Source organism: Phalacrocorax carbo, chromosome 4 (genome assembly GCF_963921805.1).
Source record: "Phalacrocorax carbo chromosome 4, bPhaCar2.1, whole genome shotgun sequence".
NCBI classification, from domain to species: Eukaryota; Metazoa; Chordata; class Aves; order Suliformes; family Phalacrocoracidae; genus Phalacrocorax; species Phalacrocorax carbo.
The window spans coordinates 37,140,547-37,158,306 of NC_087516.1; the positions used below are offsets into that span (position 1 = coordinate 37,140,547).

General features: G+C 39.3%; 1 protein-coding gene and 1 long non-coding RNA gene across 8 annotated transcripts in view; one reads left to right on the top strand and one right to left on the bottom strand.

The window, feature by feature from the left end:
- The window catches only part of LOC135313064 (uncharacterized), a 40,748-nt gene extending 36,398 nt beyond the window's left edge, over positions 1-4,350 (top strand). For all 6 annotated transcript variants that reach the window (XR_010372650.1, XR_010372652.1, XR_010372648.1 and 3 more), the window contains one exon: positions 2,823-4,350. This is a non-coding gene — a long non-coding RNA (uncharacterized LOC135313064). The remainder of the gene's footprint in view (positions 1-2,822) is intronic.
- Positions 1-17,760, bottom strand: part of WWC2 (WW and C2 domain containing 2) — a 106,002-nt gene that overhangs the window by 11,112 nt on the left and 77,130 nt on the right. For both annotated transcript variants that reach the window (XM_064449650.1, XM_064449649.1), the window contains exons 12-20: positions 14,916-15,039; positions 12,334-12,414; positions 12,164-12,250; positions 8,872-9,064; positions 7,059-7,223; positions 6,152-6,270; positions 4,949-5,144; positions 2,816-2,980; positions 39-131 (exon numbers count right to left, since the gene is read on the bottom strand). In XM_064449650.1, coding sequence (XP_064305720.1) covers positions 39-131; positions 2,816-2,980; positions 4,949-5,144; positions 6,152-6,270; positions 7,059-7,223; positions 8,872-9,064; positions 12,164-12,250; positions 12,334-12,414; positions 14,916-15,039 — 1,223 coding nt within the window. The remainder of the gene's footprint in view (positions 1-38; positions 132-2,815; positions 2,981-4,948; positions 5,145-6,151; positions 6,271-7,058; positions 7,224-8,871; positions 9,065-12,163; positions 12,251-12,333; positions 12,415-14,915; positions 15,040-17,760) is intronic.

Below are 17,760 nucleotides of genomic sequence, written 5' to 3' on the forward strand. Positions count from 1 at the left end.
CCATGTTTTAAATCATGTCCAGGTAACATAGCACATACCCGTTTAACTCTTAGGCTCTGCCTTTCTGTGGCATTTCTCACAAAGAGAGACTTTTTGGCTAGTGTTGAGCTGTCACTGTCACTTCGATTCAACTGTCAAAATGAACATAAGAGACATAAAACTTCATATACAAATACATCTGATTGATAGAACTAGTCAGAAAACCTCAGTGTTGATATACATATAAGTCAGTATAAAATAAAAACTTTTTCAACTAGAATAAGCATCTACTCTAAAATTCTATTCCTAAACCAAGACAACCATTCATAGAATCATAGAATGGTTTAGGTTAGAAGGGATCTTTAAAGGCCATCTAGAGGCCATCTAGTCCCTGCCACCCACCCCCCGCAGTCAGCGGGGACATCTTCAACTAGATCAGGTTGCTCAGAGCCCTGTCCAACCTGACCTTGAGTGTTTCCAGGGATGGGGCATAACTGATATTACTGAATGAATAGTAAGTAGACTGTTTAGGAATGCAAGGAAGGTAACTAGGGTTATTAAGTACTGCCAACGCACTGTCTGGCTTTTATATGACTGCAGATTATAAACTATGCATTTCATTTACCTGGAGCAGGCTTTTAACAAATATACTGCAGGGAAGGAAAATTATGTAGACATGCACCTGTCCAACAAATGGTATTTTTGTATTACTATTATTTGTAGCAAGTATAGGTGTGCCGGCAGCTTCCTTCAGAAGCACTTCCTGCTTCTCAAAAATATACACCACAGCTCAGCAGTAGTTTCTTCTTAATTGTAGCATTAGTTCCACATACATCAGTGCAGACTGACTGTTACATGCATCAGCATGCATGGTGGTAACCTTCAAAGAACACTGAAGCATCTGTAGGATATTTATTTCACCTCTTCAGAAAAGGACAGACAAAAAGAATCATTCTGCTAACATTTCAATATCCAAAGCCCGAGCCCTAAACCATGTTTTCACAGGACTGACTGGAAGTTGGGGGTGAGAAATACAACCTCTTGCAATATGAATACACCTCGAGAGACAAATCTGTCTTTTCACCATGGAGCCAATACTGGGAAGTCACTCTGGATACGCACAGGTGGCTATCATCACTGATGTTCTTTAAGCCCTTTCAAGGGATATTTTCAAAGGCACCAACAGACTTTGGGTCTGTCTGTTAGGCCTCAAAAATCTGTGTGTTTCTTGTAACATCACATGAGAATAGGTGCTTTCTTAAAGGTAGGCCACCTCTTTGAAAAATAGCAGCTGGCAGTTAGCCAGAGAATATCCAACAGATGCCTTCCTCTAGCACAGCACCACAAAGCAAGCGAGGCTGGATATGCTTGTGGTGCAAGCTGGGCACTAGGACTGGGGAGACCTGAGGTGTTCAGCCTTGAGTCTGTGGACTAGGATGCAGCTACAGTGCCCGCTTTTGAGTGCCGACAGCGGACTACAAGTATTTCTGAAGCTGCAAAAAATTCATCTGTGCTAACATGGGTTTTTCCTTGGCTACTTTGCTTCCAGAAAATACTGTACACAATAAGAAAGAGAATGGTTTATTCAAGATACGTTTGGTTTGTTTTTTTATTCTGGCTTCTGGCAGCAGGTACGTAGCAATGTTCAAAGCTACAAAATTACAATACTCTTCTGGATGCAAAAACCTCAGGAGTTTATACTAACTAAACTATCAGAGCAACTAGTGATACTTCCTCTTGAAGACTACCACAAGCAGTAAGCTAAGGCTACATTCTTTGCCAATACAACTAATTTCTAGTGTACAGGAATTAAGATGAAGGCTATGTTCTGAATTCAGCCAATAATCTATCCAAATTATGTAAAGATTGCTACAAAACGATCTGCTGTGTTCCATTCTGGAGGGTATGTAGAACAGTTATTTAAGTATGTAGATACTGACTATAGTTTGGGTTTTTTTAAGCCAATGACAATCACGGAGAAGTGATCAACTTTAATGTTCCCAAATAATTAAGGCAACTGCTTCTAAGTGAACTAGAGAAGAATTAAAGCATAAGTATTTTTTTTAAAAAAGCCGTACTTGTGTGAGAAACCTGTAGAAACTAAAGATCAAAAACCAACTGCCTCTTCTAGGGTGTCTGTAATTAAAATCTATAGATCTGGTAATCCATGCTTAAATCTTTAAACATACTATTTTCACAGTTAGTTTAGCAGCAACAGGGCTGATAATGTACTTTTTTTTTCCCATGCTACCATAATCCTAGAAAGACTGGAGAATTTTGTTGTCAAAGCCACATTAAAAAACTCAGCCCCTAGGCAGCGCTCGCACGTCTTTCAAAGATGTAATTACAGCAGGATTTGGGCTGCCCAGTTTTAAAACCAGTTGAGATACAAAGTGAGGTTTAAAATCGATGACGGAGCTCTTTCCACACTGTTACCCTTAAATGGTTACATTATTAAAATATGGTAATGCAATGGCAGTTTACAGTGAACTCTATTCTACATTTTAACAAATTATTTTGCTGTGCGAGAGCTGTAGTTGCTGACGTGCAGTGAAACACAGTTTTTGCAGCCAGCCGGCACAGGAATCTGTTACTTCTCTCCAATGGGATGTGTTTTTGCCCTAGTAAAGGTGTTTTGCAAGAGTATGTGACTCTGCTGAAAGTCAGTTATACTATGCATCAGGTCAGTTAGGGCAAAAAAGAACCTAGAGAAAGCACAGGCTCTTCCTCCTCAGGGAAAATTGGTACATGACTCACTGTCATTAATGCATCTTTCCCAAGAAGTTAAATGACTCTTTAGTTAATAGCTCTTCATTCCAAGTGTTTTTCCTCTTACCCTACAGATGTATTGGTTCCGCTCGCCTGGAGAGAAGGTTTGTGAGCGCACTATCATGCTGTTCCTGACAAAAGGACGCTGTCTTGAGCTCCAGCTGGCTCTGTCCTTGGGTCGCACTGTAGCGCTCTCGTTCACGCATTCCTCAGTGTTAGTCTCTTTATCAACCTATGAAAAGGAATTTACTTTATAAGAATTACTATATCCAGACACATGCCACTACATATTTTTTGTGCCTTTGGATTTTACAAGCATTCTTGTTACCTTGCAGCAGATGGAAAAAGACCAGTAGCAAAAAGCACCTTGCACATACAGAGAAGCTACGCTCAGTAAAGAAACACAAAATTCCCAAAACACTTAACAGTGTGTGGGAAGTCTTTGAAGGAAGGTACTCTTTGTATCCAGAAAAACCAAAGCTTTTGCAGAAAGGCCTTTGCTGCCCTGCAGATGGTCTGATGCAACCATGGCGCAACAAGTGTTTTGTTTTGCCATTTGCAGACATTGTTGTTATTGTGCATTTATATTTATTTTGTTCTGCATTTGCAGAACAGCAGGGTTCTGCTGTGCTAGAGGTGGTGCCTATGCACACTGAAAGGGGCAGCTGGGAAAGTTACATTGCCCAGGTTCTTCTAGAAATACTAGGCTATGTCCCCCAAGCACCAGCGGCGGAGCTGCTTTATGGCAATCTGCAGAGCTGCACCAACCTTGTGAACCCAGGGAAAAGACACAGCTAGCTGCTGCCCCTCAGAAGAGCCTGCTGCCTACTACAGTTGCCCCACACATGCCACAGGGAGCCTCGGGTGCCAATATCCCTGTCAGAGGCACAGCCTGTGCTTACATGCAGCAGTCATCTTGACAGCCTGGCTAGAACAAGCACTGCAGCAGCTGGCACATCTGATGTTACTGATATGCACTGGGGCATTTTCTTCAACTCGGGTAATTTAATGAGGTTCATTGTTTTCAATGTGCATGTGATAAATACAATGACCTAAATCACACAACTGCAACCCTGAGAGGATCTGGCACATGAAGATCTATACTGTGGCTGGCTATACAATGAGCTGTGCCATGTGTTTCACTCACTGTCCAGGTCCGTCCAGCCCAGGTTTAGCAAAACACTTGTGTGCATGCCTAACCTTCAGATGTTGTCCTTGATGTGTCCCCTTGCCGAGCTGGGGCTTTGATCTATATTTGCTTGCTACCCAGCAGGCTGTCAGTCCTTTTAATACCATGGCCTTAGCACATTTGGCATCTTGCCACATTAATTGCAAGTTAATTACAGTTTCCAGCAAGTCCACTGAGGTGTTGAACTTTTGTATTGTCAGAAACATGAAGGAACGAGATGTCATCCTTTGCCTTTTTACCTTTGCTATTTTACAGAACCTGTGGGGTTAACGCAAGCAACAGTGTTTTCATTAAGACGCAGAAAGGTGTTCTGAAAATTTTATGTCTAGAGTGTGTGCTACCACATCAGGGATATGTTTACTAAAAATTTACTAAAAGTGCTTTTGGCAAGGTGGAATATAATTTAAAATAAACAGTTAACAAGAACACTGAGTTAAAATTTGTTACGTGCAGCATGTGGGTAGTTCAGTAGCACAGTTTAACACACATTTTTGAATTCTCTGTTCATTAATATTTCCTCCTCTTCTCTGCTAAGCCAGTTTTTGTATCTCATACCCTCAAATAAAGAGAAGAAATAAGGAAATCCCCTCATTGGTTTAAAGATCTTGACCCCTGTTCTATCTTCCCCGCTCTATCAGATGAATCAGAAAAAACCCAAAGGAAACAACGAAACAGATGTGCAGAAATATTTTAAATATGCACAAGTTGAAGATATGGAAGTGCACTTGTATTTTGAATATTCTCCATATGCAACAAAAGAAGCATAAATAGACATTTTTAGTTAATTTTATTTGACTTAGAAGTTCTGCCTAGAACATCTGTTAAATGCCCCCTTCATAGTTCAGAAGTTACCACACCAATTTCATTAAAAGTACATACTGACAAGTGCTACAGCGAAGGCCACATCAAATTGTAAATACTCCGATGCAGCAGACTTCTACATTAACTGCTCAGAAAGAGATTTTCAGACACAGTAAGATACTGTAGGAACGTGTATTTTAAGATATTCACCAGTGTTAGTATTACAGCAGCTTGCTGGTTTTCATGGGTCTCATCACTGTTCTCTCTGTCCTTGTCTTCATTTGTTTCTGGTGCATCAGTGAGTAACCCCATGTTGTCAATATAGTTGCCTTCTACCACCGCCAGCTTAATGCCATCTTCCTCTTCATCCACAATTTCATCAGAGGCTTCTGCAAGCATTTCTAACCTGTATGAACAGAAGTAGCCAAGGCTTATGCTCAGACTGAAGAAGCCCACCAGAGGAAGACAGGAGAAGCCCTAGGCCTTCACCCATGTGTAATGTACGCATTTTCCTGACAGGGAAAACAAGAGTACCACCCAAATGCTTCCATTAAGTTCACATGAAGGTAAATTTCATTATATGCTCCAATAAAACCCAGCAAGCTGTACTACAGTTCCCCTTCAAGGTCATTATGACAACACTGCACTACATTCAACAGCTGTATTTGATAACATTGAAGGACTTCAGTTGCAATAAATTAATAAAACAAATGAGCCATTCTCCCCCCTTCCACCACAGCATATTCATTTCTACACTGCAGCTAAGAAATTGCACAGGATCAGAACTCAACACAGCAATTTAGCATGAAATCTGTGTCTTGGAAAAGCTCACAACTTCAAAAACAAGACTAGCAATGGAAGTACACACATATTGACTTTGTCAGACAGCAGCTCTCTTTTCAAATCCTGTTAGTTGCTTATTATAGTTAATGCAACTAATATTTGATACGAGACATTCTAGTATGCCTCCAGTGGCTTAGACTCCCCAAGTGTTTTCACAAGAAGATGTACATGGAATGGAAGAGCATCAGCAGTAGCAGTTAACAGAACAGCCAAGACACTGTGAACCTGAAAGAAGGTGAATGAATTGACCATTCAAGAGAACAAGACTATGCCGCAATCCCAGTGGTGGTGAGACATTGCAACAGGTTGCCCAGAAGTTGTGGATGCTCCATCATTGGAAGTGTTCGCGGCCAGGCTGGATGGGGCTTTGAGCAACCTGGTCTAGTGAAAGATGTACCTGCCCACAGCAGGGGAGCAGGACTAGATAATCTTTAAATGTCCCTTCCAACCCAAACCACTCTATGATTCTATGATCATCTCTGAAAGTACAGCCACATCATTTGGCTAAGAGTAAGAGAAATGAGCAGAATCATTCAGGCATGAACAGTGAGGGGGGAAGAGTGGCTTTACCAGTCTTCCTCAGAACCCCTTTGCTCCTGTTCCTCCTCGTCCTCATCATCTTCAGCCAGTTCTTGTTCTACTGCTTCCAGCTCAGCAGACGTCCTCTCCAGCAGAGCTGACACAGCATCCTGCCCACAGGGGAAAAGATGATGAAACCAGAATCGAGTGATACATAACACAGGTAAAAAAGTGACAACTCTCGCAAGAGTTGCATTTCCCCGATACCAGCAAAAACATGACTCAGATCACAGGTATAAGGGGTTTGAATTCTCAGTGTGTAGCACATTAACGGATTGTTTTCATACAGAGCAAATCTCAATCAAAAATAGATTGTTTGTAAAATGATAATGCAATCAAATATGCTCCTGTCATCCTTTAGTGTCTCACCTCTTTCCCTCTCATACTTGTAATATCCCTAGGTAAAAAAAGGTGGTTCTTAAAAGTTGCATTTTTTAAATGTAGTTCTCTTGAGGAGGTATTACAGCAGAAAAGCTTATTTAACTGGAAGAATTAGTATATGATTTGCATAAACAGCATTTTCAGTGCAATGGCTTTAAGTATGCAGATTCATATAATTAATAAATAGAATTTTTAATGTGTGCGTATGGAAATCAATGGCAAACTTAAGGAAACTCTTCAATAACATTCTTTTTAAAATGAAACACAGCTGAAGTGTTTCAAATTGGAGTGCAATTTTGTATCCCACTAAGAAGCATAGCCCCATCCACACTTGCCAACAAGTCTGAAACCTACTCTCACACAAAGTCACTCTAGACAAAAGCGCCTGCAAGACAAGAGGGCCTCAGGCCATCAGGGGAGGACAATTCACATATTCAAGTAACCACAGTGCAACAGCACAGTTAGAGTCTATAGCTTTTTTTCTTGCTATTACAATAACAGCCAACATATTTCTCACCAAGTCCAACGAGTCCGATGACTGCTTGCTTAACAGAAACATGGATTCTTCATTTTGTTCATTGTTTTTTTTGCCAGGAATTTGCTTGCCAGGCAACAGGTTGTACCATAGAGTACAAGTCTCATCAGAAAATGATAGATCTGCCAGACTGATCTGAGTCCCAGCCTGCACAAAATAAGAAAGGTGAAGAAAATTGTTTAGATTTTTTTTTTTCTGCAAGACAGCTGAAAAATAAGCTCTCTAGTATTTAGGCAGCACAAATTTGACATGAATCTTAATTCCCTTTTTACACTGTACAATTTTCTATTTCCCTCCACTTCTACTTAAAATAAACAAATAGAAGTACATGGAAAGGTCCTTCATATTGTCCACTCTGCCATCTTTTATTTCAGTCTGCAAATTTCTCCCCACATGCACACAAAACCCTCTATATCACTGTACTGCACATGTCTGCTTTCTACAGCATTCAGTAATGAAAAACTGTGTCAATGAAACCTGCAGCATCAACTCACAGAGCAGCACGTTTCAGTCAGTTTTTCAGTTGTTCCACCACAAAAATCATCAATAGGGCAAACAATAACAGATGACTTTGTTTGCTCTAACCAGTGAAGAAGCAGCTAAAAAGACCATAAAAGAGATTAAGAAACCCTTTCATTTGCACAAGCACTGACATCCACCGAGTTGGCACTCTGGGAAAATTTATTCAGCCCTCGCGTTTGGGCTGTGCCTTGGAGATTAAAATCCTCTGTTCTTTGGCAAAGCAAATCATCTTCCCAGCTACTGGGCTGCATACATAGCTCTTGCCAAGACTGTGGTCATGTTGCCCAGGGCTTTCTGCTGGGGGTGGTGCTCCCAACTTTCTTTTGATCTTGTGATTAACCCTTATGTCTTTGGTGGGTTTTTCTGTTGTTGTGTTTTTTTCTTCACCTTTGTATCCTGCATTCTGTTGCATTTTTGTTCTGCGCCCTTCCCTTACCTGAGGGGAAACCTCTTATGTGCTGAAAAAGGCTAACACATTCCCCGAGAATTAAGTTAACTTCTACATTTTTGAAAGTGAGAGGCTGTTCCCAGTAGTTGGAGCTGATGAACCCCAGCAGTTTCCAGCATCTCTTCAGTGTGTTGTAACTGAAAATCTCACTGTGTTATTAAGTCAGACTCATGGTGAAAAACTAAACTGAGTTGTACCAGACCATGCAAAAGCAATCTGAAAGTAAATGAAGCATCACTAATTAGGTGATGACCACAATTAACAATAAAATTTAAAAAGTGCCCGTTTCCAATAGGCTGGTCTAGGTCATGCCTTTTTATTAATTCTACAAATCATAAAGACTCAAAAGGTAGACATCACATAATCTACAACAATGTGCAAAAAAGTAATTTAGTTTGTTCTTTGTGATAAGTTGTGATAATGAGGGTTTGCTTTGTTGTTTTTTTTTCCCCGTTTGTTTTGTTTTGACATACCGTGGCTGTTACTCAGCTTTTACTTTAAAATCTAGAGTAATGTTGCCATGCAGTTTATGTTTTTTTTTTAATGTATAAAACTGTAAAGATTGCATATCTATCTGTAATTAAAGGGTTAAGGTAATGCAGTCTTAGAATTATCAAAACGCCTCTTAAAAGTCCCATGCAGAATTAGATCCTGTATCAGGAATTTCAGAGAAAGGTAGTATTTTATGTACTACAGCAACAACTAAGTTATGCTTAGGAGTTTGTCTCCAAGTACTGTGGAATTTTAGCAGCCTTGACCATCAAAATAAGAGGAGACTCTATAAACAAATGCACGCCAAAACAGGCCAGAAATAAAACTGCATACCAAGCATTCCTCCCGACGACTTCTACTGACAGCACAAACATCTACTCTCAGCGTCTTCTGTAGCAGCGTTGCTTGGGAAATGGCTGCTCTGAATATCTCGTTGAATAAAATGGTTTCCATGGCAGGATGAACTTTTGTGCGGAACAGACAGCTGATATCACTTGAGGATGGAAGTACTGCTACTCTAATATACCTGCCAGAAACAAAACAAAACCTTTACCTGTATATTTAAAGTAGCACTTGCTGGTGATACACGATAGAAGTTGACCCCATCAAGTAAAGGACCGCATAGCAAGAAAAATGGAACAGCAACAAATCAGAGGTGGAATGGAAAAGAGGTGTGAGAAACTCCTCCTGTCCCTTGCACAAACATTTCCCAAAAAGGAATTTCTGTGCCTGGTAAGGTAGTAGCGAGAGAGGTAGCTATTTCTGTCTCTATCCAAATTTATCCTCTGGTTTGGTACAGTGAACGCTGAGGATCATGTCACAGATGGGAGGAAACATGATCTTAATGTTAATTTTTAAAAAATGAGAAAAATTTGGGTGGATGTAAAAATTAAACCCTTTAGAATGATGTTGAGCAGCACTGAAGAGCAGTGACATCTTTTAATCTTAAGGAAGGAAACAAAACGAAACCTCCAAAGAAACCAGAAAACTAAGGAAAATGAGGAAGAAATCAGCTAGGCCCAGAGCTGATTAAGATCAATTCATAATATATTAAATGAGGCTTAGAAGAATGCATCTTGCAAGCCTAAACTTAAGCACAGGGAATAACTTGAAATTGTTATGCAGCTGCATTCTTTTTATAGAACAAATATCAATGGATATTATGTAGGTAAAGGGAATACTTGCTAACTTGCAGGTCTCACTTTACTAGTAGCTTGATAAAGACATTCGTAATGCAATTTGTACATGTTATTTACCTATTGCACAGCTTCTCATACACATGAATGAGCATAGTAATTGTTTCACATCTTTTCTGTGTCAATGAATTAGCCTATTTCTGGTGTTGGCTTTAAATATAATTGGCATTCACTAGAATGCAATGAAGCTAGCTAAACCAAGAAGAAAAAGTGGGCCAAAGTTTATAGTACTATTGCTATATTTTTTGGTAATGACTTTGTACATACTGTTGTTATTATTATTAAAATCTTAGTTTTGCATTAAATAAACCAAAAGAAACTAGGTCTGGGAGAAATTTGATTTTGCTGTTTGAATTCGGAAATAGCGCCTTTATTCCCCAATTATGCCAAGCTTTTTGGGATCAAGAATAAGATCTAAGTTGTTTGGTTTGCATGTATAGCCTGGATAGCAGGTATCCAGCATTTTGACAAACCAATCCCAAAGTTAAGCGGCAGTGTAATGTAATTCCAGTAGCGCTGCTGCTGTATTCACACAAATGTAGGTGAGCAATTTGCACGGTTTTCTGTAAAAACAGCCATTTTAATAGATTAAGCAATTGGGAAACGTCTAGAAAAAAGGTAGGAAGAGAAGATAAAGCATATTAAAAGCATGTTTAAAAGGTGGTTCATTGGAGCTTTCCTTTAATCATTGTTAGCCAATTTATTGGCATCAGGCCAGAACGAGGGGTAAACCCAGAATTAAAAGATAAATTGCTTGCTGGCTTTGTTTTACAGAAGTGCTTACTTGCATTTTAATTAAAAAAGTTAAAACATCAACCAATGTCTCAGATTTTGCTGTGACAAACCTACAACTTCGCAGAAAAAAAAAAAAAGATCCTGATGCAAATCATATGTATTCACCACGTTCTTCCTGCTCTAAAAGTGGGCAGCTTTTACAGTGTGGAAACAGGTATCCACAGTATCAGTAAGGCCTCATGTCAAATCTATTCCTCTGTGTGTAAAGGTTCAATAAAGTACCAATCTATCCAATTTGATGTTCTAGAAAATACAGTTACAGCGTCATTTCCCAAACCCAATTTTTATTGTATGTGTCTGCACAGTATATATGTATGCACACGATGGCAAGTGACAAGAAAAAAACCCAACTATTTGCAAGGTCCTTCCTTTACTCTGTCCTTTTTTCCTCCTTGTTTTGGGTAGCTTTAGTTTTATTAAATCGTTTTAGGAGCAGCAGGTCTGGACTTCTGCACTGAAGATGCTTGACTACTAATGAGAACTTCAATTTATAAAAAGATGCCAGCTATGACCTAACTTTATCTTACTGAATATTTTGTTGACATTCTTTTTATATTCTACATTAACGACTTTTCCTCTCAGCTGTGTCAATTTATTCTTCTATAGTTTTTCTATATTCTTGTGCTAAATGCTAGTGGACTTGGAAGGTCATCAGGGGAAAGACGGAGGTCAGAGAAGGAAGGACAGTAGTAGACAACCATTTGTTATTAAAAACAAAAAACCCAACAAGCACCCAGGCCTGTATCCCTATATATCCTTTCCATATTCAGTGGCTTCTTATTGATCTGCCAATCAAATTCAAGGTGATGGGGGACAGGGGGAAGGAAACCAGTTAGAAAACCAAATTTTCCAAGGATTGATTATGTTCTACTCTAATCTTATTAAGCTTCTCAACAGTTTAAGGTAGCTTCCCAGTCTGTAAAAAAGCCCACTGAAGTACAAGTGTCCCCAAGGAGCCACGGCAAGCTGCACTTATTTGTACAGATGAGAGTTTTGAATTAGAATCTCAGTGGTAACATTTTCTTATTCAGGCATTTTTGTTCATTTCCTACATATGATTTCCACTGTAATTGCTTTTAGACTTTTCCTGTCCAATTCAACACAAGAACTAATTCTTAACAGACCTCCAAGCTCCAGTTGTTACGGAAGGTGTATCTCAATGTGGCTGTGCTTGTCCACTTGCAATTTATCAGCTTACCCCTTTCCTTTAAAGCTCAATTAAAAGACACATACGATTTTAACATAATTTGTCATCAAAATGCCACATAAGTGTAAAAAAGATAACATTCTGTGCTGAAAGAATGGCGAAGTATCAAAAGAATGTTTTTAGTAACTACAGAACAGCCGTTCTGCACTCGCAAAGCTACAGAATGTTGAAAAACACTAAATGAAGCATCATTTTAAAAAATCCTTTTTGTTCCACTTTAGTGGAACGTGCAAATTTCCTGGCAACTTCTTTTTCTTGCAGCACTGGTGGAATATGTAAAAGCTAAGTACTACTACAGTTTGAAAAGCTTTATGCATATTTTAGCGCTGTGTAAGCAGTAAATCAATCCATTCCTTCAGAGAATTTCTACAATTTATTATTATTCTCTCATATTTCAACACTACTGCTCAGTGATTGTTTGACTTACACTTTAGAGCCAAGGGGGACAGAAAATGCTGGAAGATTTCTGAGCCGTACTATGATTATCACAAAACTTGAATTGTTGTCGTCGTATCTGTTAAAGAAAGGACAACATGAGGGAAGTTTACTATTTGCATTTATGTATGAGCAGAAATATTCCCTTTGCTGGTCACTTACCTGAGTCCTATTTGTACCTGGGCAGCCTCTAGAGTTGTTGCATCATCTTCACTATATAGAGTGTCCTCAGTTTCATTTGGTCTAGGGCAAACAGGCAAATATTCAAATTTAGGAAAATTACAGTTAGCTTTCAGCAATAATTAAGGTATGCGCACACAGAATGTATATACATTCTCCTAAAGAGGCTGATTTAATTACAGCATGCACTCCAAATGAGAGCTTCAGAGCCTACACAATAGCAATGTCTCTTTTAGGGACAGTCACTGCCTGAACAGTTTGACAACTCCAGTATGAGTCAGAAAGGCCTTAGGCTGATTAGTGAAGCAGGCCAGACTAACAGGCAAGAGAAAAACTCATGACATTTTCCTATACATACTTAGTACTTCTTTATCCCCCTGAATACAAAATCAGAAATTAAAATCTGTAATAAACATCAGACCACACGTAAACTGGATATGAAATACGGCTTTGGAGAATATTTGAGAAGCAGGAGCTCTGTAAAATAAAGAGGTTTCCATGCAAACAAGAAGTGTCTTTCCTCTGAGTCTGTTTTCAGAAGCATTCGAAGAACCAAAAGGGAATCAAGTCTTGCAGCTGAAGAGCAACTCTAGCATTGAATGGAATTAGAGAGAAACATGTGGCAAAATAACTTCCAGTCATTTTCTGGGAGGTCTGAATGAGGATGTCATATTAATGTGTTTCATTGATTTTTGAAACCAGACTGTTGGGATCAATAAACAAGATCAAGATAGAAAATGTCAAGATAGGAAACGTGGAGAATGACACAGACATCCCACACCTTATCAAGACATGACAGCATTATTTTAAGACTCTGCATTTAGAGGTTTTCCTTTTACTATTCGTTTCCTGGCTGATGGCTAATTTGATGAAGTATTTATTCCCTCCCCTGCCCTAAATTACTTAATACAAAGGACTGGTCTATACAGCAGATATCAGTGTACTGTAACTTCAGGAACACACTGACAGATGTTAAGTCATTCCATACGCAGTGCTCATAAGGACACTTCTACTAAACATAAGCAACTCGCACAGAAGCACTCATTACCTCTTCACTGCTTCCTACTCAGTAATAATTAAGAGTACCTACACCTGGAGCTATCATGGAATAACTAGTGTCTGTAAATCCTGGCTTGCACAAACGGCAATAGTTTCCTTTGTACATAGGCTTAGGGGATGCAACTGTTGTCTTTCCTCTTTTCCTGAGTAACAACAGGAAGACGACAGGAATTTGCTCTGTTTTCCACCCATCTCACCACTCGCAGTCATTGGAGAGACAGCTGAAGACTTGCTCCACAGAACATCCACAGCTTTTGGTCCAATGTCTGTTCATTTCTATCCACTGGACTTATAACTGGAGCAGACAATAAGTTTTGATCACAGTGGCTCAGAATTTAAATAAGATGGAAAGACAGCAATGGTTATTGAACCAAATACGCAGTCACAGCCACTCAGTCCAGTGAAGGCTGTGTTTTTAACAGATGGGAATTTATTTCAGCCAAAGAAGTTGCATTAGGTCTAACTGAAGGCAGGGAGCAAACCAACACTAGGATTCAGAGTGAACTATGGTCAGTGACTTCAGGTGAGATCAAGTGCCTATTGTAACACTTCGGGAGAAATCCCTTTTGTATTTGAGCTTTTTTTTTTTGGCCTCATCTACGTTTATTGCCTTTTAATTTGTGAAAGGCTTGACAAATAGACATAATTTTGTCAATAAAACCCATTTATGATACCATAATGCACATGTACCTGCCCTAATAGAAAAGCATTTAGCCTGGCAACAGAAGACATGCATCTATATCTTTGTAACCAACCTGCTAAAACATCTCTCTCTGAATATTCAAAGGGACAAAAAACTTTGCCAAAACTGAGGTGAAAAATAAAGATTTTGGTTTCTCTTATAGTTTGCAAGTCTTCTGTTATGCAGTCTGAAGCTCATTGTTCTCCCTGCCAGAAAACAGATGATACTATATAAACTAGTATGAGGAATCCTGTAGAAGTTATGTCTTGTCAAAAAGCAACAACAGCAAATATGTTTCTTATATCCTCTTCACCACAGTGAAGCATGAACATTAAACCCTAACCAGGATTTTTTTTAATACCAACATTACAACTGAGAATTTTCTTGTCTTTCCTATATTATCTTTTTTAAAAAAGAAAATATTCAAGCAAAATGCTATGCAATCATAAGATTGTACCTAAACAAAACAAGAAGTAACAAGAGCCACTCTGAGTAGAGTCAATACAGCCACACGGCAGAACCTGTATAGTTTAAATCCAGCTTTTCTCTTGGGAACACTTCCAGCAAGAAAAAAAAACAGATTAGAAGGTAGCATATTAATGCTACTCAACCAAGTTACACAAGCACTCTAATGCAAATTGATTAGCTTAAAAAAACCAGTCAAGCTTCATTGTTTAGCGCGTGTACCTTCCTTTCAGTATCAAAGTACAAGGTATTTATAAAAAAGGCAAGTCCGATAAACCACTTATACTGGTATTATATAACCACTTATAGACATATTTAAATTTTCCGTGGAAAGACTCGCATTATTTCTCAAACCTACTGTTTCACAGAAGCTTCATATACACCACTATCTCCAGCTACAGACTCATCAGACACGGCAGCAGATACACAAGCTGTTTTCTCCTCAAGCAGGTGACTAGCTGTTCTTCTCGGTAAGTCACCACCTACAAAAAGAAAGAAGAATGAAAATTAGTCCAAGAGATTAATAGTCAGAGAGAGAGACACGCATAGCTTAGAAAGTTGTCAAGTTGAAAGCAGTGACCCTTAACTGAGTATCACAGAGTGGTTTTGTTCCACATCATTAAACATTCTGAGACTGTACTGCAGTTATCACATATTCTGGCTAGGGATATATGCAAACTGATGAACTTGAAAATGTACAACTATTATTCCTTCCCAAAGATACAAGCTCCAATCATCACCCATATCAGTTGAGCTAGTTATTATCCTTCATTATCTTCATTATTGACTCTCATTATCCTGATCTTTAAACCTGTATTTGCCATGTTCACATTCTACGCTGTAGTAACACTTCAGCTACATGCAAAGTGATTGCCGACTGTTTATTAAATATTCACACCCTCTCCCCAGTGATATAACTGCTAGAAATGAAAAATCCCCTCTGGTTTACTATCATCAAAAACTTTTTATGCTACAGTCTCTTTACTATCAACTGCTACTTAGCTTTGATCTTCAACTTGCATTCATATGCTAGCGTCATGCAGTGAAGAAGCAGCATTCACTGAAAGCCACGTTCTGCAGGATAGTAAGTTGAGGGCTTATGCAGTACTTTTATCTGCCAAGGGGTGAGGATATTGGTATGCATTATCATCCCCACCTGAATCATGACTTTACATCTTGTTAAGATGTTTAAAACTTAAGGCTTCAGATTAGATGATTGATTGCCACATTCGTGCTTTTATTTATGGCAGTAGGAATGCTTTTTCCCTGATGATGAAGTGCTCTTTCCCTTCCCCCCCACCATGTGAGGGGTGAAGGTGATGACATGATTTATTGATTACCCTTAGGAATTACCACAGCAGCCTGAATTGACTTTGACAATGACAGAGACTGACTGTGGAAGAACTACATGATATTCCAGCTTGGTTTCTGACAGCAGGGACATGTGCAGAGGAGCAAGTATCTGTATGGTTCACCTGTACAGAAAAGTCAGAGACAGAGAAGCAGGTGAGCACTGCATCTGAAGAGCCAATGCAGATTATTACATGAAAATACTAGCTATACTGTCTTCAGGTGTGTTCATCTACCCCCAGGTTAAGATTCAGCAGCATTCAGATTTGTAGTCTTGTAAAAAACTTCAATGTGCAGGCTGAAATTTTCCATGCAGGTTTTATGCCTCCAGCTGAGTTTGTTGAAAACCTTCCCATTCATTCCAAGAATGAAATTAGAGTAGAAACACTGAACCAAGCCCAGGTCTGTGCCTCACTTCTAATGTACCAAAGCCTTACCATGAGGCCTGTTTTACTGTGGAAACTAGTAGTACTGAAGCACAATTAATTAATATCTGGCTTTTCAAAACCTGAGCGCTTGTTTGGCAGTCTTAATATAGATTTAAAGGTAATTTGTATCATAGATATGACGCTACATGAGGAAGTATCAGCATGAAGAACCACAGATTAATTTTTTTAAAAATGTAACTGATTATAGACTTAAGACACCCTGACACTCTCCAGAATAACAGGTCCTCAAAAAAGCTCAAAAATATTAGACAACCACATGACACCTTTGCAAATAATGATCTAAAGATTTAAAAAAATAATTCTGATTCCTCACAGCCTATGTACTCCCAAATTCCAAACCATCTTAAATTCAGTTCTCAGACTAGATGAGTTGCAGCTAGATTCCAAAGACAGATCGATCAAAAGTTGTTGTCAATTTGGAAGGGATATGCTGCTTAAATATGAGCAGCAAAATGAATTAATTTTTCCACCTTTTATAATATGGCTGTAAAGCAAAATAACTACTGTGTTTCACACCTGGAGTACTGTGCACAATTCTGGTCCCCCCCTATACAAAAAAGATGTGGACAGGCTGGAAGGGGTGCAGAGAAGGGCCACCAATAAGCCTGCCATACGAGGATAGGCTGGGAGAACTGGGTTTGTTCAGCCTTGAGAAAAGGAGACTCAGAGGGGATCTCATCACCATGTACCAGTACTTAAGGGGCAGCTACAAAGAAGATGGAGACTCCCTTTTTACACAGAGTCACATGGAGAGGACAAGGGGGAATGGACACAAGTTGCTCTTGGGGAGATTCCGATTGGACACCAGAGGAAAATTTTTCACAGTGAGGGCAGTCACCCATTCCAATGGTGAATTGCTGGGCCACCTTGTCCAGACTGTGCTCTTCCTAGAGAGGTTGGACTAGATGATCCCTGAGGTCCCTTCCAGCCTGTGATTCTGCTGTACTGAAAAGACAAAAGGACAAAATGACCCCCTCCCCCCCAGTCCCTTGCAGTGTTTTTTCCACTTTGCATTTCACAGGTTTAGACCTTAGGACAACAGTCAATTTCTTTTCTTTCTTTCTACACAGCTGAATGGAGGACAACTCCCAGCTTGTACCATGCACACCATACATTGCTCTTCTCATACCACATTGCTCGGTTCAATATTGACATTACTACAGTACTGCACTAAGCTAAGCTAATTAACCAACAGATGTTACACCAGTTCTTTGAGAGATATACATGGACATACCCACATATATAAAGGAATTTTCTCATTAAAATACATGCCTGTATCTACACATCCAGGTATTTTTATTAAAAACTGGCAAACTCCAGGCACAAGGATTCAAGGTTGGCAACAAACCAGGACAATGCATTCTCTACAGCTGGGCTGTATTTATTCTAAGACACCCGAAGTCC